This window comes from Phyllobates terribilis, unplaced genomic scaffold (genome assembly GCF_046119375.1).
Source record: "Phyllobates terribilis strain yellow unplaced genomic scaffold, ASM4611937v1 Scaffold_8__6_contigs__length_399053987, whole genome shotgun sequence".
Lineage (NCBI taxonomy): Eukaryota > Metazoa > Chordata > Amphibia > Anura > Dendrobatidae > Phyllobates > Phyllobates terribilis.
This window is the reverse complement of record NW_027362768.1, coordinates 186,283,138-186,308,365: the sequence shown is the minus strand read 5'-3', so window position 1 is coordinate 186,308,365 and position 25,228 is coordinate 186,283,138. Positions and strand designations below refer to the sequence as shown.

The window sequence follows — 25,228 nt, the reverse complement described above, 5'->3', positions numbered from 1 at the left end:
TAAATAAAAAAAAAAATTAAATAGAAAAATAATAAGAAGGTTTCAGAATTGCAAGTCCCTAAATTTTGCATGGTCTTTGAGGCCAGATATGGCCGGACCCATAGTGGGGATGGGTATTGGAATCCGTGCATGTGGTATAGATGGGGCGGACATGGACAGAAGAGACCCCTGTGCAACAATATATGGCCCTTCGAAGTTCAACAGTATAGAATCCCACCTTCTTTGGAGCTGGATGTGGCCCCCTGACCTCTAGGACCCCTGAGCGGCTGCACATCTTGCACCAATGATATGTCCGCCCCTGGGTATATACTGTATACTGCGGCGCTGCAGTGATCGGGCTTGGTAGGAGCGTGAGAAGCTCTGAATTACCGCGGCCTATTCATCCTAATCTCCTTACTACCCTATGTGTCGTCTTGTTTATCCACAAACATGTCCTTAGATGTGAGATGACAGGAACGCGGTGACATTTGTCGCGGGGACACTGCAGCTGTGTGTGGGGACACAATGGAGCTCAGTTTAACAATCTGAACCCATGCGGAGTAACAATAGCTCAATTATGTGACATAATTACCAATTTCAACACAACGAGCAAATTCAGCGCTCGGAAACCTTCTTCCCGTCTTTGTCTGGGTGGGATTTCTTGTGCTGATTCTGGCACTGGATGGAGAAGAATGATATCATACAAGAACATTAAAATGCTAATTGTATCAGAAGACATGGCGAAGGTCTGTCATCACCAAGGCGAGGTGTCTAGATGTCCTAGTGCAGATTCCCCCAAACCTGCACCTGAGCACATGCATTAGATACATGAGGGCACCAGTTGTTTTCTATCCAGGCGCCAGTCTCCTTACCACATCCAACCCGTTTTACTTTTCAGAAGATCTGCATGGAAATTCATCTCACTGCAGGATTTATTGTTTAAAAATCAATGAAGTTATCAAATCTTCTGTACAACAGAGCTCCAAATCCCCTCCCTTCACAAAGCCATACACTTAAATGATAAAATTCTGTCTGTCTACTGCCAAAGCTAGGAAGAGTGCCATGTATACAGTGATATATCATAAGATCCTGTCTGCAGCCACCACTAGGGGGAGCTCCCTGTATACAGAGATACATGATAAGAACCTGTCTGCAGCCTCCACTAGGGGGAGCTCCCTGTATACAGAGATACATGATAAGATCCTGTCTGCAGCCACCAATAGGGGGAGCTCCCTGTATACAGAGATACATGATAAGATTCTGTCTGCAGCCACCACTAGGGGGAGCTCCCTCTATACATATATACATGATAAGATCCTGTCTGTAGCCACCACTAGGGGGAGCTCCCTGTATACAGACATACATAAGATTCTGTCTGCAGCCACCACTAGGGGGAGCTCCCTGTATACAGAGATACAGGATAAGATTCTGTCTGCAGCCACCACTAGGGGGAGCTCCCTGTATACAGATACATGATAAGATCCTGTCTGCAGCCACCACTAGGCGGAGCTCCCTGTATACTGAGATACATGATACGATTCTGCCTGTAGCCACCACTAGGGGGAGCTCCCTGTATACAGAGATACATGATAAGATCCTGTCTGCAGCCACCACTAGGGGGAGCTCCCTGTATACTGAGATATATGATACGATTCTGCCTGTAGCCACCACTAGGGGGAGCTCCCTGTATACAGAGATACATGATGAGATTCTGTCTGCAGCCACCACTAGGGGGAGTTCTCTGTATACAGGGATACATGATAAGATTCTGTCTGCAGCCACCACTAGGGGGAGCTCCCTGTATACAGAGATACATGATAAGATTCTGTCTGCAGCCACCACTAGGGGGAGCTCCCTGTATACAGAGATACATGATCAGATCCTGTCTGCAGCCACCACTAGGGGGAGCTCCCTGTATATAGAGATACATGATAAGATCCTGTCTGCAGCCACCACTAGGGGGAGCTCCCTGAATCTAGATTGATGGCTGTATAATCCATATGTAGTGATCTTTGCCAGCAGCTATATTTTTCTTTATAGTATTGCATGGCTTTGCACAGGGAGGTAATTGTGCAAATAACCAACTCAGGATTTTGGACTTAAAATCTCAATGGTGAAATACTGAAATCTAAGCATACTCTATAAGCTAGCCACATACTGCCGTGGTCGCCCATCTTGCTGTTTTTGGAGAAATTGATGAAAACATAAAACCTGATTATTGGTCTCTGAAGGCCGGTACATAAATTACATGGAAACGTGGTGATATGCGCACGTCTGTAGACGGATAAACATGGAGACTGAGCTGCTATTTACGTGTATAAATATTTGCTCTGACCTTTTATGAATGTTTAATGTAACATGTTCCCTAGACATCAGCGACTGTAACTGTCCTCAGATATTGCCGTAGTCCTCGGCTCATGGACAGACAGGAGGACGCTCGCTCGCCGCTGTCTGTCATCTTCTACACTGCACATATCACCAATGTATCAATGTTCTACCCTGTGACATGAAGAAGTGAAGAGGGTCGGGGACAATGGACCCATGTGACTGCAGCAAAGTGATGTCACTCTCTTAAAATATCCTGTCCAGAATGGTGATGTCATCTGTGTCATGAGAAGCAAGACCTTTCTAATAGTTGTCTGAGCTGGCCAGGCCGTAAGAGGTTAAATGTTTGCGCAATTTCGAGTTACGGAAATTTCTGCAACATTTCAAGCGGTTTTACGGCAGAATTCTCGTGAAATTTCCTTGGTGGTTCGACCCATAAACTGATAACTGAGAGCTTATCGCTGCTTCTTGTTAAATAGTCTGATCCTGTGATCATCGCGGATGGGATTTTTATTGTGCTTTTTTCCCTTGAAGAATTGTTATAAAATGAGATGTATTGTACAAAGAAATGAGAGACCTGATATCCGAAGGGATATTGATTTGCGATAAAAGCCTTTGGAGAAGAGTCGGATAAATTTGCTTTTAGTCGCTTTGAGGGGAAACTTTCGTACAATTCAGTGGTTTAAGTGATTACACAAATGTTGAATAAAACAAGATCTAAAAAAACAGGTTGATATCATAATTCTGTAGAGCCGGATCTTGTATTGACGTGTGATCATATTCTTTATTTCATGCAGAGGTATTATTACCTGTTCATGATGAAATGGTTACATGTGATTGGCGCAGTTCATAGTGGGACACTGAATGTGATACTAGAACATATTATAATTCTGCCCCCTATGTACAAGAATATAACTACTATAATACTGCCCCCTATATACAAGAATAGAACTACTATAATACTGCCCCTATATACAATATAACTACTATAATACTGGCCCCTATATACAATATAACTACTATAATACTGCCCCCTATATACAAGAATATAACTACTATAATACTGCCCCCTATGTACAAGAATATAACTACTATAATACTGCCCCCTATATACAAGAATAGAACTACTATAATACTGCCCCTATATACAATATAACTACTATAATACTGCCCCCTATATACAAGAATATAACTACTATAATACTGCTTCCTATGTACAAGAATATAACTACTATAATACTGTCCCCTATGTACAAGAATATAACTACTATAATACTGCCCTCTATGTACAAGAATATATCTACTATAATACTGCCCCCTTATGTACAAGAATATAACTACTATAATACTGCTCCTATGTACAAGAATATAACTACTATAATACTGCTCCTATGTACAAGAATGTAACTACTATCATACTGCCCCTATATACAATATAACTACTATAATACTGCCCCCTATATACAAGAATATAACTACTATAATACTGCTCCCTATGTACAATAATATAACTACTATAATACTGCCCACTATATACAAGAATAGAACTACTATAATACTGCCCCTATATACAATATAACTACTATAATACTGCCCCCTATATACAAGAATATAACTACTATAATACTGCCCTCTATGTACAAGAATATATCTACTATAATACTGCCCCCTTATGTACAAGAATATAACTACTATAATACTGCTCCTATGTACAAGAATATAACTACTATAATACTGCTCCTATGTACAAGAATATAACTACTATCATACTGCCCCTATATACAATATAACTACTATAATACTGCCCCCTATATACAAGAATATAACTACTATAATACTGCTCCCTATGTACAAGAATATAACTACTATAATACTGCTCCCTATGTACAAGAATATAACTACTATAATACTGCTCCCTATGTACAAGAATAGAACTACTATAATACTGCCCCCTATATACAAGAATAGAACTACTATAATACTGCCCCTATATACAATATAACTACTATAATACTGCCCCCTATATACAAGAATATAACTACTATAATACTGCTCCCTATGTACAAGAATATAACTACTATAATACTGCTCCCTATGTACAAGAATATAACTACTATAATACTGCTCCCTATGTACAAGAATATAACTACTATAATACTGCTCCTATGTACAAGGATATAACTACTATAATACTGCCCCCTATATACAAGAATATAACTACTATAATACTGCTCCCTATGTACAAGAATATAACTACTATAATACTGCTCCCTATGTACAAGAATATAACTACTATAATACTGCTCCTATGTACAAGGATATAACTACTATAATACTGCCCCCTATATACAAGAATAGAACTACTATAATACTGCTCCTATGTACAAGGATATAACTACTATAATACTGCCCCTATGTACAAGAATATAACTACTATAATACTGCACCCTATGTACAAGAATATAACTACTATAATACTGCCCCTATATACAATATAACTACTATAATACTGCCCCCTATATACAAGAATATAACTACTATAATACTGCTCCCTATGTACAAGAATATAACTACTATAATACTGCTCCCTATGTACAAGAATATAACTACTATAATACTGCCCCCTATATACAAGAATAGAACTACTATAATACTGCCCCTATATACAATATAACTACTATAATACTGCTTCCTATGTACAAGAATATAACTACTATAATACTGTCCCCTATGTACAAGAATATAACTACTATAATACTGTCCCCTATGTACAAGAATATAACTACTATAATACTGCTCCTATGTACAAGAATATAACTACTATAATACTGCTCCTATGTACAAGAATATAACTACTATAATACTGTCCCCTATGTACAAGAATATAACTACTATAATACTGCTCCTATGCACAAGAATATAACTACTATAATACTGTCCCCTATGTACAAGAATATAACTACTATAATACTGCTCCTATGTACAAGAATATAACTACTATAATACTGTCCCATGTACAAGAATATAACTACTATAATACTGTCCCCTATGTACAAGAATATAACTACTCTAATACTGTCCCCTATGTACAAGAATATAACTACTATAATACTGCCCCCTATGGACAAGAATATAACTACTATAGTACTGCTCCTATGTACAAGAATATAACTAATACTGCTCCTATGTACAAGAATATAACTACTATAATACTGCCCCCTACGTACAAGAATATAACTACCATAATACTGCTCCTATGTACAAGAATATAACTACTATAATACTGCCCCTATGTACAAGAATATAACTACTATAATACTGCCCCCTATGTACAAGAATATAACTACTATAATACTGCTCCTATGTACAAGAATATAACTACTATAATACTACCCCTATGTACAAGAATATAACTACTATAATACTGCCCTCTGTGTACAAGAATATAACTACTATAATACTGCTCCTATGTACAAGAATATAACTACTATAATACTGCTCCTATATACAAGAATATAACTACTATAATACTGCTCCTATATACAAGAATATAACTACTATAATACTGCCCCTAATTACAAGAATACAACTACTATAATACTGCCCCCTATGTACAAGAATACAACTACTATAATACTGCTCCTATGTACAAGAATATAACTAATACTGCTCCTATGTACAAGAATATAACTACTATAATACTGCCCCCTGTGTACAAGAATACAACTACTATAATACTGCTCCTATGTACAAGAATATAACTACTATAATACTGCCCCCTATGTACAAGAATATAACTACTATAACACTGCTCCTATGTACAAGAATGTAACTAATACTGCTCCTATGTACAAGAATATAACTACTATAATACTGCTCCTATGTACAAGAATATAACTACTATAATACTGCCCCTTTATACAGGAATATAACTACTATAATACTGCTCCTATATACAAGAATATAACTACTATAATACTGCTCCTATGTACAAGAATATAACTACTATAATACTGTCCCCTATGTACAAGAATATAACTACTATAATACTGCTCCTATGTACAAGAATATAACTACTATAATACTGTCCCCTATGTACAAGAATATAACTACTCTAATACTGTCCCCTATGTACAAGAATATAACTACTATAATACTGCCCCCTATGTACAAGAATATAACTACTATAATACTGCTTCTATGTACAAGAATATAACTACTATAATACTGCCCCTATGTACAAGAATATAACTACTATAATACTGCCCCTATGTACAAGAATATAACTACTATAATACTGCTCCTATGTACAAGAATATAACTACTATAATACTGCTCCCTATGTACAAGAATATAACTACTATAATACTGCTCCCTATGTACAAGAATATAACTACTATAATACTGCTCCCTATGTACAAGAATATAACTACTATAATACTGCCCCTTTATACAGGAATATAACTACTATAATACTGCTCCTATGTACAAGAATATAACTACTATAATACTGCCCCTTTATACAGGAATATAACTACTATAATACTGCTCCTATGTGCAAGAATATAACTACTATAATACTGCTCCTATGTACAAGAATATAACTACTATAATACTGCCCCTTTATACAGGAATATAACTACTATAATACTGCTCCTATGTGCAAGAATATAACTACTATAATACTGCCCCCTATGTACAAGAATATAACTACTATAATACTGCTCCTATGTCAGGGGTCGACAAAGTTGTTCAGAATCTAGGAGCCAGCCAAAAAATTTAGGAGCCAGAATTTTTTATAGTATATAGATACAGTCATATGAAAAAGTTTGGGCACCCCTATTAATCTTAAGCTTAATGTTTTATAAAAATTGGTGTTTTTGCAACAGCTATTTCAGTTTGATATATGTAATAACTGTTGGATACAGTAATGTTTCTGCCTTGAAATGAGGTTTATTGTACTAACAGAAAATGTGCAATCTGCATTCAAACAAAATTTGACAGGTGCATAAGTATGGGCACCTCACCAGAAAAGTGACATTAATATTTAGTAGATCCTCCTTTTGCAAAAATAACAGCCTCTAGTCGCTTCCTGTAGCTTTTAATGAGTTCCTGGATCCTGGATGAAGGTATTTTTGACCATTCCTCTTTACAAAACAATTCCTGTTCAGTTAAGTTTGATGGTCGCCGAGCATGGACAGCCCTCTTCAAATGATCCCACAGATGTTCAATGATATTCAGGTCTGGGGACTGGGATGGCCATTCCTGAACATTGTAATTGTTCCTCTGCATGAATGCCTGAGTAGATTTGGAGCGGTGTTTTGGATCATTGTCTTGCTGAAAGATCCATCCACTGCGTAACTTCAACTTTATCACTGATTCTTGAACACTATTGCCAAGAATCTGCTGATACTGAGTGGAATTCATGCGTCCCTCAACTTTAACAAGATTCCCGGTGCCAGCATTGACCACACAGCCCCAAAGCATGATGGAACCTCCACCAAATTTTACTGTGGGTAGCAAGTGTTTTTCTTGGAATGCTGTGTTTTTTTGCCACCATGCATAACGCCTTTTTGTATGACCAAACAACTCAATCTTGGTTTCATCAGTCCACAGGACCTTCTTCCAAAAAGAAATAGGCTTCTTCAAATGTGCTTTTGCATACCTCAGCCGACTCTGTTTGTGGCGTGCTTGCAGAAACGGCTTCTTTCGCATCACTCTCCCATACAGCTTCTCCTTGTGCAAAGTGCGTTGTATAGTTGACCGATGCACAGTGACACCATCTGCAGCAAGTTGATGCTGCAGCTCTCTGGAGGTGGTCTGAGGATTGTCCTTGACTGATCTCACCATTCTTCTTCTCTGCCTTTCTGATGTTTTTCTTGTCCTGACACTTCTGGCCTTAACAAGAACTGTCCCTATGTTCTTCCATTTCCTTACTATGTTCCTCACAGTGGAAGCTGACAGGTTAAATCTCTGAGACAGCTTTTTGTATCCTTCCCCTGAACAACTATGTTGAATAATCTTTGTTTTCAGATCATTTGACAGTTGTTTTGAGGAGCCCATGATGCCACTCTTCAGAGGAGATTCAAACAGGAGAACAACTTGCAAGTGGCCACTTTAAGTAGCTTTTCTCATGATTGCATACACCTGGCTATAAAGTTCAAAGCTCAATGAGGTTACAAAACCAAAAAAAGTGCTTTAGTAAGTCAGTAAAAAGTAGGCAGGAGTATTTAAAACAAGAAAATGATAAGGGTGCCCATACTTATGCACCTGTCAAATTTTGTTTGAATGCAGATTGCACATTTTCTGTTAGCACAATAAACCTCATTTCAAGGCAGAAACATTACTGTGTCCAACAGTTATTACATAGATCAAACTGAAATAGCTGTTGCAAAAACACCAATTTTTATAAAACATTAAGCTTAAGATTAATAGGGGTGCCCAAACTTTTTCATATGACTGTATAGCGACTGGGGTATATACATATATACACAGGTGTATATACATATATACAATGATGTATATACATAGAGACACTGCTGTATATACAGCACGATATACATATATACTGGTGGATATACATATGTACACCAATGTACATACATATATACTGCAGTATATACAGTGCTGTATATACACCAGTATATACTGCAACTGATGATTGCAAGTAAAATGAAGACCTTTTAATAACACACACATTGGAGGGGGTTGCTGGGTAACGTATGTAGTGTGTGGCCATGTGATTTTGGGGACACTGCAGCATTACACACCGGGCAGTGCTTCAGCGGCCACAGAGGAGGGGTCAGCGGCGGGCGATCACCATGGACAGAGGCTGATGTTTGTCTTGCTGCCCCTCGCGCTGCTTTGTGCGCAGCACTCGGCGGAGCGCCACCTGGCGGCCGCAGGCGGTTGTGCAGCGCTACCCCCTCCCGGCCATCAGGTTCCAATCGCCGCACTCACAGCAGACGAGAATTTCCTCACACAATACCACGGGCAGCAAATGTGCAGCGCGGCGGCTGCACGACTGCGGCCTCATTGTACGCGGCCGGGGAGGGGGGATGGTGGGGCACACACTGTATGTACATATAGACCCCCTCACACACGGCGTCTCCCCGGGGAGCACGGCCTTTGTATGTACTTACACAGGTAGCGGGAGTTGAGAACGGGCCCCCGGCCACAGCGATCCTTCCCCCGTAACCCAACTCTCCCTGTCCAGTCCCGGAGCATAAGGGGGGCGGAGCAAAGTGGAGAAGGCGGCCTGAGCGATACTGTCCCTGCTTCCTCCGATTGGATGACTCCGTGCAGGAGGTGGGATTGGATTGAGAGTAATTTTTTTTTTTCTTCTCAACTCCTCAAGCACCAGGTAACATTTTCTAGGCGCCACTGGCGACCAGGCGCCTGGGTTTGTCGAGCCCTGTCCTATGTACAAGAATATAACTACTATAATACTGCCCCCTATGTACAAGAATATAACTACTATAATACTGCCCCCTATGTACAAGAATATAACTACTATAATCCTACCCCCTATGTACAAGAATATAACTACTATAATACTGCCCCCTATGTACAAGAATATAACTACTATAATACTGCTTCCTATGTACAAGAATATAACTACTATAATACTGTCCCCTATGTACAAGAATATAACTACTATAATACTGCCCCCTATGTACAAGAATATAACTACTATAATCCTACCCCCTATGTACAAGAATATAACTACTATAATACTGCCCCCTATGTACAAGAATATAACTACTATAATACTGCTTCCTATGTACAAGAATATAACTACTATAATACTGTCCCCTATGTACAAGAATATAACTACTATAATACTGTTCCTATGTGCAAGAATATAACTACTATAATACTGCTTCTATGTACAAGAATATAACTACTATAATACTGCTCCTATGTACAAGAATATAACTACTATAATACTGCCCCCTCTGTACAAGAATATAACTACTATAATACTACCCCCTTTGTACAAGAATATAACTACTATAATACTGCCCCCTTTGTACAAGAATATAACTACTATAATACTGCTCCTGTGTGCAAGAATATAACTACTATAATACTGCCCCCTATGTACAAGAATATAACTACTATAATACTGCCCCTATGTACAAGAATATAACTACTATAATACTGCCCCCTATGTACAAGAATATAACTACTATAGTACTGCTCCTATGTGCAAGAATATAACTACTATAATACTGCTCCTATGTACAAGAATATAACTAATACTGCTCCTATGTACAAGAATATAACTACTATAATACTGCTCCTATGTGCAAGAATATAACTACTATAATACTGCTCCCTATGTACAAGAATATAACTACTATAATACTGCCCCCTATGTACAAGAATATAACTACTATAATACTGCCCCTATGTACAAGAATATAACTACTATAATGCTGCCCCTATGTACAAGAATATAACTACTATAATACTGCCCCTATGTACAAGAATATAACTGCTATAATACTGCCCCCTATGTACAAGAATATAACTACTATAATACTGGCCCCTATGTACAAGAATATAACTACTATAATACTGCTCCTATGTACAAGAATATAACTACTATAATACTGCCCCATGTACAAGAATATAACTACTATAATACTGCTCCTATATACAAGAATATAACTACTATAATACTGCTCCTATATACAAGAATATAACTACTATAATACTGCCCCTATGTACAAGAATATAACTACTATAATACTGCTCCTATGTACAAGAATATAACTACTATAATACTGCCACCTATGTACAAGAATATAACTACTATAATACTGCCCCCTGTGTACAAGAATATAACTACTATAATACTCCCCCCTATGTACAAGAATATAACTACTATAATACTGCCCCCTATGTATAAGAATATAACTACTATAATACTACCCCCTATGTACAAGAATATAACTACAATAATACTGCTCCTATGTACAAGAATATAACTACTATAATACTGCTCCTATGTACAAGAATATAACTACTATAATACTGCCCCCTATGTACAAGAATATAACTACTATAATACTGCTCCTATGTACATGAATATAACTACTATAATACTGCTCCTGTATACAAGAATATAACTACTATAATACTGCTCCTATGTACATGAATATAACTACTATAATACTGCCCCTATGTACAAGAATATAACTACTATAATACTGCCCCCTATGTACAAGAATATAACTACTATAATCCTACCCCCTATGTACAAGAATATAACTACTATAATACTGCCCCCTATGTACAAGAATATAACTACTATAATACTGCTTCCTATGTACAAGAATATAACTACTATAATACTGTCCCCTATGTACAAGAATATAACTACTATAATACTGCCCCTATATACAAGAATATAACTACTATAATCCTACCCCCTATGTACAAGAATATAACTACTATAATACTGCCCCCTATGTACAAGAATATAACTACTATAATACTGCTTCCTATGTACAAGAATATAACTACTATAATACTGTCCCCTATGTACAAGAATATAACTACTATAATACTGCCCCTATATACAAGAATATAACTACTATAATCCTACCCCCTATGTACAAGAATATAACTACTATAATACTGCCCCCTATGTACAAGAATATAACTACTATAATACTGCTTCCTATGTACAAGAATATAACTACTATAATACTGCCCCTATATACAAGAATATAACTACTATAATACTGCTTCTATGTACAAGAATATAACTACTATAATACTGCCCCTATATACAAGAATATAACTACTATAATACTGCCCCCTATGTACAAGAATATAACTACTATAATACTGCCCCCTATGTACAAGAATATAACTACTATAATACTGCTCCTATGTACATGAATATAACTACTATAATACTACTCCTGTATACAAGAATATAACTACTATAATACTGCTCCTATGTACAAGAATATAACTACTATAATACTGCTCCCTGTGTACAAGAATATAACTACTATAATACTGGCCCCTATGTACAAGAATATAACTACTATAATACTGCTCCTATGTACAAGAATATAACTACTATAATACTGCCCCTATGTACAAGAATATAACTACTATAATACTGCCCCTATGTACAAGAATATAACTACTATAATACTGCCCCTATGTACAAGAATATAACTACTATAATACTGGCCCCTATGTACAATATGTATAGAAACTTCAATGTTCAGGTTGTCTTTTCATTGTTCCTCAGCCCCGCAGACCGGCAATGAACATTCTTCCTGTTTCCCCACAATGTTGTAGATGTGTTTCGTGTGACGTTTATTCCACATTATTGCGTTAACGTATATTTTAAATGACTTTGGTGATCTGTGTTTTCCTGGGGGAGCGCGGCCTTGTCTGATTGAAAGAGCAGCGATTTGATCAGTGCTGACAAGCGTTGCTGTAAATTGCGGTGGGAGCTGCGCTGAATACCAAGTATGACATCTTTCCTTCAGCCCTGCGCTCCCTCTCCAGGGATTGTACCTGTAGCTTCACTTTCTTTATAGGAGTCATTGGAAAGAATCTATAGATTTTCATATATTTTTCTTCTTGATATCCCGTTACACCAAAGTGTTTTACTTTGTGATTTCCGATCTCTGTAGGAGTTTGTGCAATCACATATTGCAGATAACGCATTGTGCCATGTTACATCCTCAGCTCTGCTTCTTCTGTGCTAATCCTTGGTGGGCCCTGTGTACATTGTGTCATTTGTTTGCTTTATTCATCCAACTTCTCTTTTTCTCTTTTTTTTTTCCCACATTGTGAAACTTGTAAGCGTGTGATGATGTGATCTGTGGTCCTTCCTCAGTCACAAGAGCAGATAATCGAATAATGCTGATGGCTGTGAGCCCTTACGCTGATGCTCCTTACTTTTCTTATTTTAAACTTTGAAGAATTTTGCAGATTTTTTGGAACGTAAAGTCCAAGTTTTTCAGGAGTTTTTAGGCGGATTTGGAGTTTCCATTTACTGTAGTTTCTGCTGCAAAACCTCCTAAAATACTCGGCGTGAACATACCCTTACAGGTGAACTCTGCAATAAGTTTTCTATTGGTAGGAATTTGCTCTTCTTCTGGTTCCTCGTCCTTGGATCGCCTTCGCTCCGTTTTGTCGCTGCGTTGGATGAGAATTTTTTGCTACAAGTGATTACAGTTTGGAAAATAAAAAGGATTGTTTTCTTCTCGGTTTCACAAAACGCTCATTTGTCACAGTCCATAAATAGCGGAATGTAACTCCGGGCGGAAATAAGCCGCAATCAGCGGCTTCATCTTATTGGTCACTCGTCTGGATCTGATGGAGGCCTCCGGAGATAAAGTCACATTGTGTGCGCTGGATTATCAGACGCTCTTCACATGCAGCGTGAATCATCGCGACCTTTGCGGAGACGCTGATGCTGAACTTCTTGCTCTTAGCGTGGAGGACACATGGCATTTATTTGGATGCATCGCACTGGATACATTGTAGCAATCTATTATCTGTGAGAAGTATCAGGACTGTCCTTCCCTGGGTGTAAACAAGAATATTCCCATTCCCTGACGACAAGCAGAGATCGTAAAAATGGTCGAGCAGCGGGAAAACATCAAAAGTAAGCTGATGATTGAGCCCTAATTTACATAAAATAGAAAAACCCCGATCTACAGAGCTCTATGGGTAGAGATTGATTATCCTCTTAAAGGGGTTGTCCAGAATTAGAAAAACATGACTGTTTTATTCCAGAAATAGCGCCACCTCTAACAGTGTGTTGTGTGTGGTATTGCAGCTCAGCTCCATTCACTTCAATGGAGCAAAGCCAGTTGCAATATCAGAGGTGTAATACCGGACACAAACTGTGTTCAACGGTGGCGCTGTTTCTAATCCTGGATGAGACCTTTTAAGTGGTCCTGAGGTCCGTTAAGGGGTCGTACACAAAAACATCACCAGGCCTATCCATGTGTCATGGCTTGTAGTGTTGGTAAATCCATGGTGCTCTATGGCAGCCGGACCAGAGCATTGAGAATTTCCTACCACCTGCGGCGTCCTAGCGCCTCTTCGGATCTGTACTCCCATGACATCACAGAGCGACACACTCTATGATGTAATCATGATGTCATCGGGCCTACTAATCAGATGAGGAAGGAAGAAGTTCTTAGTGCTCCGGCTCCCATGGAGTATCACTGTGGCCTCTGGACCAGGATCCCACGAATCATTTTGCTCCACTCTAGTTGCTGGTATAGAAGCTCGGCTCTTGTGAACGGAGCTGAGATGCAGTACCACACTCAACCTATGGACAAGTGTGGCGCTGTTCTTGGCAGAAAGCACCCACATTTTTTTTTATTCCTGGACATTCACTTTAATATTTAGTCCGTCCCAACAGGCAGTTGTCCACTGCAAGTGCAGTTACCAGTTTTACAGGGGTTTTATCATAAAGATAATTAACTTTACGGGCTGGTGACTGCAGTATATCTTGCTTCAGAAGCACGATCAGGAGCGATTGTCTGGGTCAGCAAACACTAACCAGGCTCTTCCCCTACAGCGGCCACTACTGATGAAAGGCAGTATTACACTGTGCGCATTCAAATAAGTAGCCAACTATGCGATACACGGACAGACCTGATCCAGTGGAGCAGCCATTGTAACCCAGATAACAGAGGGGTGATCCATGCACCCTAATAGATGTGGTCTCAGGGTGGCTATGATAAGATGGTGGTGAAAGCTGAGGCCTCCCTACTACTAAATATATATATATATACTGTGCTCAGCATAAATGAGTACACCCAAACAAATTTTTTAAAAAACCTTTTGTTTCCCTTCAGAATGAAGATGTTCTGTGGGATATCACAGTACAAAATACTTCCACAAATGTCGGCCAATCATTGCAAAAAAGATTTGTTATTTTGCACCCAAAAAAGTAATTTTCTTAACAAATTCATTCGAAACTGTGTTGCAAAAATGAATACACCCCTATAAAGTCTTATGAGCTAATAATAATAATCTTTCATTACACCGGTGTCCAGCAGACGGGAGACTATTAAAGGGCGATACTTAAAGAGAACCATGAACTGCTGGTGTCGGGGGCACATGAGCTCCTGGTGTCGGGGGGCACATGAACTGCTGGTGTCGGGGGCACATGAGCTACTGATGTCGGAGGGCACATGGAGCTGCTGGTGTCCGGGGGGCACATGAGCTGCTGGTGTCCGGGGGGCACATGAGCTGCTGGTGTCCGGGGGGCACATGAGCTGCTGGTGTCCGGGGGGCACATGAGCTGCTGGTGTCCGGGGGGCACATGAGCTGCTGGTGTCGGGGGCTACATCTCATTGATGGTACAATGAATTCACAGATGTGCTGCCCTATAATGTCAGAAAAGATGCCGCCATCACTCCGGCCCTCGGTAGACGAGCACTTTTACAACATGATAATGATACAAAACTCACATCTGCAGCATTTCTGAAGTAGAACAGGGGATAGTGACTCAGTGGTTAAGTGTTCCCTGATGTGACCCAACCGGACCCCTATGGGGAGATCTGAAGAGACAAGTTGTCATCCCTCTCCATCCGGCATCCAGGCTCTAGAGATGGAGAAAGATCAATGTTACAATATGTCGCCAACTTGTCCATTCCCTGCCTAGAAGACTCGGTGCCATCCTTACAAATCATGGCGGTCACACACAATACTAGATGTACAACCCCTGGCAAAAATTATGGAATCACCAGGCTCGGAAGATGTTCATTCAGTTGTTTAATGTTGTTGAAAAAAAGCAGATCACAGACATGGCACAAAACTAAAGTAATTTCAAATGGCAACTTTAGGGCTTTAAGAAACACTAAAAGAAATCAAGATTAAAAATGTGGTACTCAGTAAGGGTAATTTTTTTCAGACCAAGCAGAGGGAAAAAATTATGGAAGCACTCAATTCTGAGGAAAAAATTATGGAATCATGAAAAACAAACACACAAAAGAACACTCCAATATATCACTAGTATTTTGTTGCACCACCTCAGGCTTTAATAACAGCTTGCAGTTTCTGAGGCATGGACTTAATGAGTGACAAACAGTACTCTTCATCAATCTGGCTCCAACTTTCTCTGATTGCTGTTGCCAGATCAGCTTTGCAGGTTGGAGCCTTGTCATGGACATTTTCTTCAACTTCCACCAAAGATTTTCAATTGGATTGAGATCGGGACTATTTGCAGGCCATGACATTGACCTTATGTGTCTTCTTTCAAGGAATGTTTTCACAGTTTTTGCTCTATGGCAGGATGCATTATCATCTTGAAAAATGATGTAATCATCCCCAAACATCCTTTCAATTGATGGGATAAGAAAACTGTCCAAAATATCAATGTAAACTTGGGCATTTATTGCAGATGTAATGACAGCCATCTCCCCAGTGCCTTTACCTGACATGCAGCCCCATATCATCAATGACTGTGGGAATTTGCATGTTCTCTTCATGCAGTCATCTTTATAAATCTCATTGGAACGGCACCAAACAAAAGTCCCAGCATCATCACCTTGCCCAATGCAGATTCGCGATTCATCACTGAATATGACTTTCATCCAGTTATCCACAGTCCACGATTGCTTTTCCTTAGCCCATTGTAACCTTGTTTTTTTCAGTTTAGGTGTTAATGATGGCTTATGTTTAGCTTTTCTGGATGTAAATCCCATTTCCTTTAGGCGGTTTCTTACAGTTCGGTCACAGACATTGACTCCAGTTTCCTGCCATTCGTTCCTCATTTGTTTTGTTGTGCATTTCCTGTTTTGGAGACGTATTGCTTTAAGTTTCCGGTCTTGACGCTTTGATGTCTTCCTTGGTCTACCAGTATGTTTGCCTTTAGCAACCTTCCCATGTTGTTTGTATTTGGTCCAGATTTAGACACATCTGACTGTGAACAACCAACATCTTTTGCAACATTGCGTGATGATTTACCTTCTTTTAAGAGTTTGATAATCCTCTCCTTTGTTTCAATTGACATCACTCGTGTTGGAGCCATGATTCATGTCAGCCCACTTGGTGCAACAGCTCTCCAAGGTGTGATCAATCCTTTTTAGATGCAGACTAACGAGCAGATCTAATTTGATGCAGGTGTTAGTTTTGGAAATGAAAATTTACAGGGTGATTCCATAATTTTTTCCTCAGAATTGAGTGATTCCATAATTTTTTCCCTCTGCTTGGCCTGAAAAAAATTACCCTTACTGAGTACCACATTTTTAATCTTGATTTCTTTCAGTGTTTCTTAACGCCCTAAAGTTGCTATTTGAAATGACTTTAGTTTTGTGCCATGTCTGTGATCGGCTTTTTTTCAACAACATTAAACAACTGAATGAACATCCTCCGAGCCCGGTGATTCCATAATTTTTGCCAGGGGTTGTAGTAGTTTTTGATGTGGGGTGTACTCATTTTAGCATCAACTAATTTAAGTGAAACTGAAGATTTTACAATGAGAGTTATTTTATTAACCTTACTGTCATGTTATGGGTTAAAAAATGTTCTATGAAACTCAGAATTGTCAAAATCTTGGAAATTGTTTTGGTGTTCAGTGAGATATTGATTGAAATCGTACTTTTCAAAGCGGGTGTACTCATTTATGCTGAGCACTGTGTATATTTGTGTATATATTTATATTCAGTCACAGGTATCCTATCACGGCAGATGAATAGTAGAGAACTTCCCGGTTCTGACTCTTCGGTTCAGTGGGTTATATATGACGGCGGCGGTAGAGGAAACCACTGTGATGCCACGGCGCGTCCTATAATGTCTTCCCCGGCTCTCTGCTCATTGGTTTTTCTGTGGTTTATTTTAGCAATTCTATATAGAGATCGTGCGGATATGAATATTTTATACACGTTTCTCAACTCCTAGAAAGTGGAAATTTCTTTACAGCACGATCCTCATCTGCTCCAGTTATTTCAGAAAATGTACTGGAACGCAAAACTAACACCAAGGGTGGGAGAAGGGGGCTGGATTCAGGAGGTGGATGACCACCTAACCTCCATGCTCCCCTCCCCTACTTTTGTTGCAAGATGGCAGAACCCGGATGAGCCTTGGAAAACAATGAACGGACTGTGGTCCTCCCTTCGTACTGGTGATTAGCGGGGTCCAGGGGGTCCGACCTACATCTTTGGAGCATTTATCCTATTCTAACACCAGGCCATTACTGTTTAGGCCTCTTGAACGGTTATTCCCAACACTGAAGATTATCACTTGTCCACAGGATCAATAATAACTTTTTGATCGGTGGAATCTGACCACGGGGAACGGGAACGGGCTCAGAATTGTGTTGGTGTTTTCCAGCGTCCCATAGACAATGAATGCGATGATGTTGCGCTTGTGCGTCCACAGTCCTGGTCCAATGGGGCATTTCAGACCCCTGCTCTTCGGATTGATGGGGGTCTGACTTCTGGGATCATCACCAATCCTGAGATCGGCGTCCAAAGTCGGCTTGATCGGAGAGGTTGTGCACGTGCGCGGACACTTCTCTATTGCAGCTTAGCATTTTGATCCCTATTCTCAGGACTTGTAGGGATCTGTTTAATTTTGGAAATAACCCATCCATTCCTGATTCACACGGACATATAAGACCCCTGTATGGGAGCCATACTTACTGATTGCCATGAGTCGGATCCGATCCCATCAGGATAAAGCAGTAAAACCCTTTGGGAAAGTCCCACTACATTGTCCTTGTGGGATTCGATCTCATTTGTGGCGATGAATATATGGCTGCCACGTCACTCTGCAATACCCGGGGTCAGAGCTCCGCTGGGATTGTCCAGGACACAACCTGTAGGGTAATGGTGAGGTTCTGTCAGTGCACGGACCCATCGCCTTTCATGTGTTGTCGCCGCTGACGCTAGTGCTCGGTGCCGGTCTATAGAAATGGTGACAGCAGACCTGTGGGTCACGGCGCGGGCGCTTTGTGTGGACGGACTTATTACATTAGTGACATAAGGCCGCTGATCCGGCCGCCCCCGGAGGTCATTGCCTTATGTGATTGCACTGATGTCACCCAATATGGCAGCAGATATCCCAGAAGGCTGCAGTTTAGCGGCGTTTGCAGATTTTTGCTCCCATTTGGCTCAGGACCAAGGAAGGAAAAGACTGAACAGTGATAGACACCGAGGCTGCAATAAAAATGTGAATTACTGCATGTGATCCAATCAGCTCCTATGGCCTAACTATTATTATACAGACACTATATGGAGAACAGGAGTGGGCCACACGTCTGAATCACTGGTTTTTCATGGCCCCCGGTGTATAACATCTGGTCCCTCACCCCCCAGTATATAACATCCGGCCCCTCACCCCCCCGGTGTATAACATCCGGCCCCTCGCGCCCCCCCTGGTGTATAACATATGGCCCCTCTGTGTATAACATCCGGCCCCTCATCCCCCTGGTGTATAACATCCGGCCCCTCGTCCCCCAGGTGTATAACGTCCGGCCCCTCGCGCCCCCTCCCTAGTGTATAACTTCCGGCCCCTCTGTGTATAACATCCGGCCCCTCGTCCCCCCGGTGTATGACATCCGGCCCCTCGTCCACCTGGTGTATATCATCCGGCACCTAGCGCCCCCCCCCCCCCCCGCTGGTGTATAACATCCGGCCCCTCGCCCCCCCCGGTGTATAACATCCGACCCCTCGCCCCGCCTGGTAAATAACATCCGACCCCTTCCTGTATAACATCTGTCCCCTCGTCCCCCAGGTGTATGACATCTAGCCCCTCGTCCCCCCTGTGTTTAACAGCCAGCCCCTCGTCCCCCTGGTGTATAACATCCGGCCCCTAGCTCACCACCCCGGTGTATAACATCCGGCCCCTTGTCCCCCCAGTGTATGATATCCGGCCCCTCACCCCCCACCCCGGTGTATAACATCTGGCCCCTGTACCTTTCTGTGTATAACATCCGGCCCATCGCCCACCGTCCGGCCCCCCGCCATGCCTTTTTCTTTTATTACCATGTGACAGAGCAGCCGGTGGTGCAGAACTAACGGATACCAGCGCGGTCCTGTAATAGGAGCCACCGGGGTAACAAGTCCGTCCTTCAAATTGAGAAGCGAAAGGAACCGCAGCAACTCAGTCATGAAGTGAAGACCCCATAACGTTACAGGGCGGGGGGCCGAGTGCTGAGGAGCAGAAGGTAAAAAAGTCACCACCCCTCTGCTGACCCCATAACTGCAGAGTCCAGACCTCCTCTGGTATAATCACAAACACTGCGCCCCCTGCCGGGAGCTTCATGGTCGACCGGCTGCTTGCAGCCGTACATCACCAAGCACAATGCCGAGCGTTGGATGGAGTGGTGTAAAGCCGCCACCACTGGACTCTGGAGGAGACGTGTTCTGTGCAGTGATGGATCGCACTTCTCTATCTGCGTCTGATGGAGGAGTCGGGGTTTCGTGATTCCAGGAGGACGTTACCCCCTGACTGCATTGTGCCTCTGTACAGATGGTGGAGGAGGATAATGCTCTGGGCTGTTATCAGGGGGCGGCCGCGGACCCTCAGCTCCAGTGATGGGAATTCTTCATCTTCAGCTCAAGACATTGTGGACAATTGTAGATTCAGCTTTGTGGGAACAGTTTGGGGAAGACCCTTATCTGTCCCCCATGACTGCGTCCAGTGCACAAGCTCCATACAGACATGGGGGGACCATGAGGCCGCACAGAGCCCGGACCCCAGCCCCATCCTATAATGGAGATTGTGAGCCCGGACCCCCCAAAATCAGGGTCTGACCCCACAAATGGAATTGACAAAGGGATAAAAATTACCACAGACGTCTCCAAAATCTTACAGAAATCCTTCCCAGAAGAGCGAGAACCGTTATATCTGCAGAGGACGACTCCATATTAATGTCTGCGGATGTAGGTGGAGGACAGAGAAGCTGAAAGGATGGTGGAAGATGCTACAGCGTTCCTACCCCTGAAGACACCAATCACATGATATGTATTATGTAATGTGTATAATGTCTTGTGTCTGTATAGGTAATGTACAGTGTAAGGCATAGTGTATAAGATAGGTAGTATAGGGATAAATAGTGAATGTAGATGTATAGTGACGTTAGGAGTTAAGGTTTGGGACTAGCCCATAGTGGGACAGGCTTACTAGAGGGCAGTATTATAGTAATTATATTCTTGTACATAGCGGGCAGTATTATAGTAGTTATATTCTTTTACATAGATGGCGGTATTATAGTAGTTATATTCTTGTTCATAGGGGGCAGTATTATAGTAGTTATATTCTTGTACATAGGAGCAGTATTATAGTAGTTATATTCTTGTACATAGCGGGCAGTATTATAGTAGTTATATTCTTGTACATAGGGGGCAGTATTATAGTAGTTATATTCTTTTACATAGATGGCGGTATTATAGTAGTTATATTCTTGTTCATAGGGGGCAGTATTATAGTAGTTATATTCTTGTACATAGGAGCAGTATTATAGTAGTTATATTCTTGTACATAGGGGGCAATATTATAGTTATATTCTTGCACATAGGGAGCAGTATTATAGTAGTTATATTCTTGTACATAGGGGGCAATATTATAGTAGTTATATTCTTGTACATAGGGGGCAGTATTATAGTAGTTATATTCTTGTACATAGGGGGCAGTATTATAGTAGTTATATTCTTGTACATGGGGGCAGTATTATAGTAGTTATATTCTTGTACATAGGGAGCAGTATTATAGTAGTTATATTCTTCTACATAGGGGGCAGTATTATAGTAGTTATATTCTTTTACATAGGGGGCAGTATTATAGTAGTTATATTCTTGTACATAGGAAGCAGTATTATAGTAGTTATATTCTTGTACATAGGGGCAGTATTATAGTAGTTATATTCTTTTACATAGGGGGCATTATTATAGTAGTTATATTCTTGTACATGGGGGCAGTATTATAGTAGTTATATTTTTGTACATAGGAGGCAGTATTATAGTAGTTATATTCTTGTACATAGGGAGCAGTATTATAGTAGTAATATTCTTGTACATAGGGGCAGTATTATAGTAGTTATATTCTTGTACATAGGAGCAGTATTATAGTAGTTATATTCTTTTACATAGGGGGCAGTATTATAGTAGTTATATTCTTGTACATGGGGGCAGTATTATAGGAGTTATATTCTTGTACATAGGGGGCAGTATTATAGTAGTTATATTCTTGTACATAGGGGGCAGTATTATAGTAGTTATATTCTTGTATATAGGGGCAGTATTATAGTAGTTATATTTTTGTACATATGAGCAGTATTATAGTAGTTATATTCTTGTACATAGGAGCAGTATTATAGTAGTTATATTCTTGTATATAGAGGGCAGTACTATTGTAGTTATATACTTGTACATATGAGCAGTATTATAGTAGTTAAATTCTTGTACATAGGGAGCAGTATTATAGTAGTTATATTCTTGTACATAGGGAGCAGTATTATAGTAGTTATATTCTTGTACATAGGAGCAGTATTATAGTAGTTATATTCTTGTACATAGGGGGCAGTATTATAGTAGTTATATTCTTGTACATAGGGGCAGTATTATAGTAGTTATATTTTCTATATAGGAGCAGTATTATAGTAGTTATATTCTTGTATATAGGAGCAGTATTATAGTAGTTATATTCTTGTATATAGGAGCAGTATTATAGTAGTTATATTCTTGTACATAGCAGCAGTATTATAGTAGATATATTCTTGTACATAGGGGCAGTATTATACTAGTTATATTCTTGTACATAGGGGGCAGTATTATAGTAGTTATATTCTTGTACATAGGGGGCAGTATTATAGTAGTTATATTCTTGTACATAGGAGCAGTATTATAGTAGTTATATTCTTTTACATAGGGGGCAGTATTATAGTAGTTATATTCTTGTACATGGGGGCAGTATTATAGGAGTTATATTCTTGTACATAGGGGGCAGTATTATAGTAGTTATATTCTTGTACATAGGGAGCAGTATTATAGTAGTTATATTCTTGTACATAGGGGGCAGTATTATAGTAGTTATATTCTTTTACATAGGGGGCAGTATTATAGTAATTATATTCTTGTACATGGGGGCAGTATTATAGGAGTTATATTCTTGTACATAGGGGGCAGTATTATAGTAGTTATATTCTTGTACATAGGGGGCAGTATTATAGTAGTTATATTCTTGTATATAGGGGCAGTATTATAGTAGTTATATTTTTGTACATATGAGCAGTATTATAGTAGTTATATTCTTGTACATAGGAGCAGTATTATAGTAGTTATATTCTTGTACATAGGAGCAGTATTATAGTAGTTATATTCTTGTACATAGAGGGCAGTACTATTGTAGTTATATACTTGTACATATGAGCAGTATTATAGTAGTTAAATTCTTGTACATAGGGAGCAGTATTATAGTAGTTATATTCTTGTACATAGGGAGCAGTATTATAGTAGTTATATTCTTGTACATAGGAGCAGTATTATAGTAGTTATATTCTTGTACATAGAGGGCAGTACTATTGTAGTTATATACTTGTACATAGGAGCAGTATTATAGTAGTTAAATTCTTGTACATAGGGAGCAGTATTATAGTAGTTATATTCTTGTACATAGGGAGCAGTATTATAGTAGTTATATTCTTGTATATAGGAGCAGTATTATAGTAGTTATATTCTTGTACATAGCAGCAGTATTATAGTAGATATATTCTTGTACATAGGGGGGGCAGTATTATAGTAGTTATATTCTTGTACATAGGGGCAGTATTATAGTAGTTATATTCTTATACATAGGGGGCAGTATTATAGTAGTTATATTCTTGTACATAGGGAGCAGTATTATAGTAGTTATATTCTTGTATATAGGAGCAGTATTATAGTAGTTATATTCTTGTATATAGGAGCAGTATTATAGTAGTTATATTCCTGTACATAGGAGCAGTATTATACTAGTTATATTCTTGTACATAGGGGCAGTATTATAGTAGTTATATTCTTGTACATAGGGGCAGTATTATAGTAGTTATATTCTTGTACATAGGGGCAGTATTATAGTAGTTATATTCTTGTACATAGGGGCAGTATTATAGTAGTTATATTCTTGTACATAGGGAGCAGTATTATAGTAGTTATATTCCTGTACATAGGAGCAGTATTATACTAGTTATATTCTTGCACATAGGGGGCAGTATTATTTTAGTTATATTCTTGTACATAGGGGGCAGTATTATAGTAGTTATATTCTTGTACATAGGGGCAGTATTATAGTAGTTATATTCTTTTACATAGGAGCAGTATTATAGTAGTTATATTCTTGTACATAGGGCCAGTATTATAGTAGTTATATTCTTGTACACAGGGTGCAGTATTATAGTAGTTATATTCTTGTGTATATATAGGGGCAGTATTATTTTAGTTATATTCTTGTACATAGGGACAGTATTATAGTAGTTATATTCTTGTACATAGGGGGCAGTATTATAGTAGTTATATTCTTGTACATAGGAGCAGTATTATAGTAGTTATATTCTTGTACACAGGGTGCAGTATTATAGTAGTTATATTCTTGTGTATATATAGGGGCAGTATTATTTTAGTTATATTCTTGTACATAGGAGCAGTATTATAGTAGTTATATTCTTGTACATAGGGGCAGTATTGTAGTAGTTATATTCTTGTACATAGGGGGCAGTATTATACTAGTTATATTCTTGTACATAGGGAGCAGTATTATAGTAGTTATATTCTTGTACACAGGGTGCTGTATTATATTAGTTATATTCTTGTACACAGGGTGCAGTATTATAGTAGTTATATTCTTGTGTATATATAGGGGCAGTATTATTTTAGTTATATTCTTGTACATAGGAGCAGTATTATAGTAGTTATATTCTTGTACATAGGGAGCAGTATTA

General features: G+C 39.4%; 2 protein-coding genes across 5 annotated transcripts in view; one reads left to right on the top strand and one right to left on the bottom strand.

The window, feature by feature from the left end:
- SLC44A5 (solute carrier family 44 member 5) overlaps positions 1 to 25,228 on the top strand; it is a 160,594-nt gene that overhangs the window by 35,465 nt on the left and 99,901 nt on the right. The window contains exon 1 of one of the 3 annotated variants that reach the window (XM_073643913.1): positions 13,497 to 13,954. The exons of the other annotated variants lie outside the window; for them this stretch is intronic. Within the exon in view, the coding sequence (XP_073500014.1) occupies positions 13,927 to 13,954 (28 nt within the window). The 5' untranslated portion in view covers positions 13,497 to 13,926. Of the gene's footprint in view, positions 1 to 13,496; positions 13,955 to 25,228 lie in introns of those variants that run through there. 3 annotated transcript variants of the gene reach the window in all.
- The window catches only part of LOC141157084 (uncharacterized), a 36,999-nt gene that overhangs the window by 246 nt on the left and 11,525 nt on the right, over positions 1 to 25,228 (bottom strand). For both annotated transcript variants that reach the window (XR_012247742.1, XM_073643918.1), the window contains exon 2: positions 572 to 657. Coding sequence is in view for 1 of the 2 variants with exons in the window: in XM_073643918.1 (XP_073500019.1) it covers positions 595 to 657 (63 nt within the window). In the remaining variant the exon portion in view is untranslated. The remainder of the gene's footprint in view (positions 1 to 571; positions 658 to 25,228) is intronic.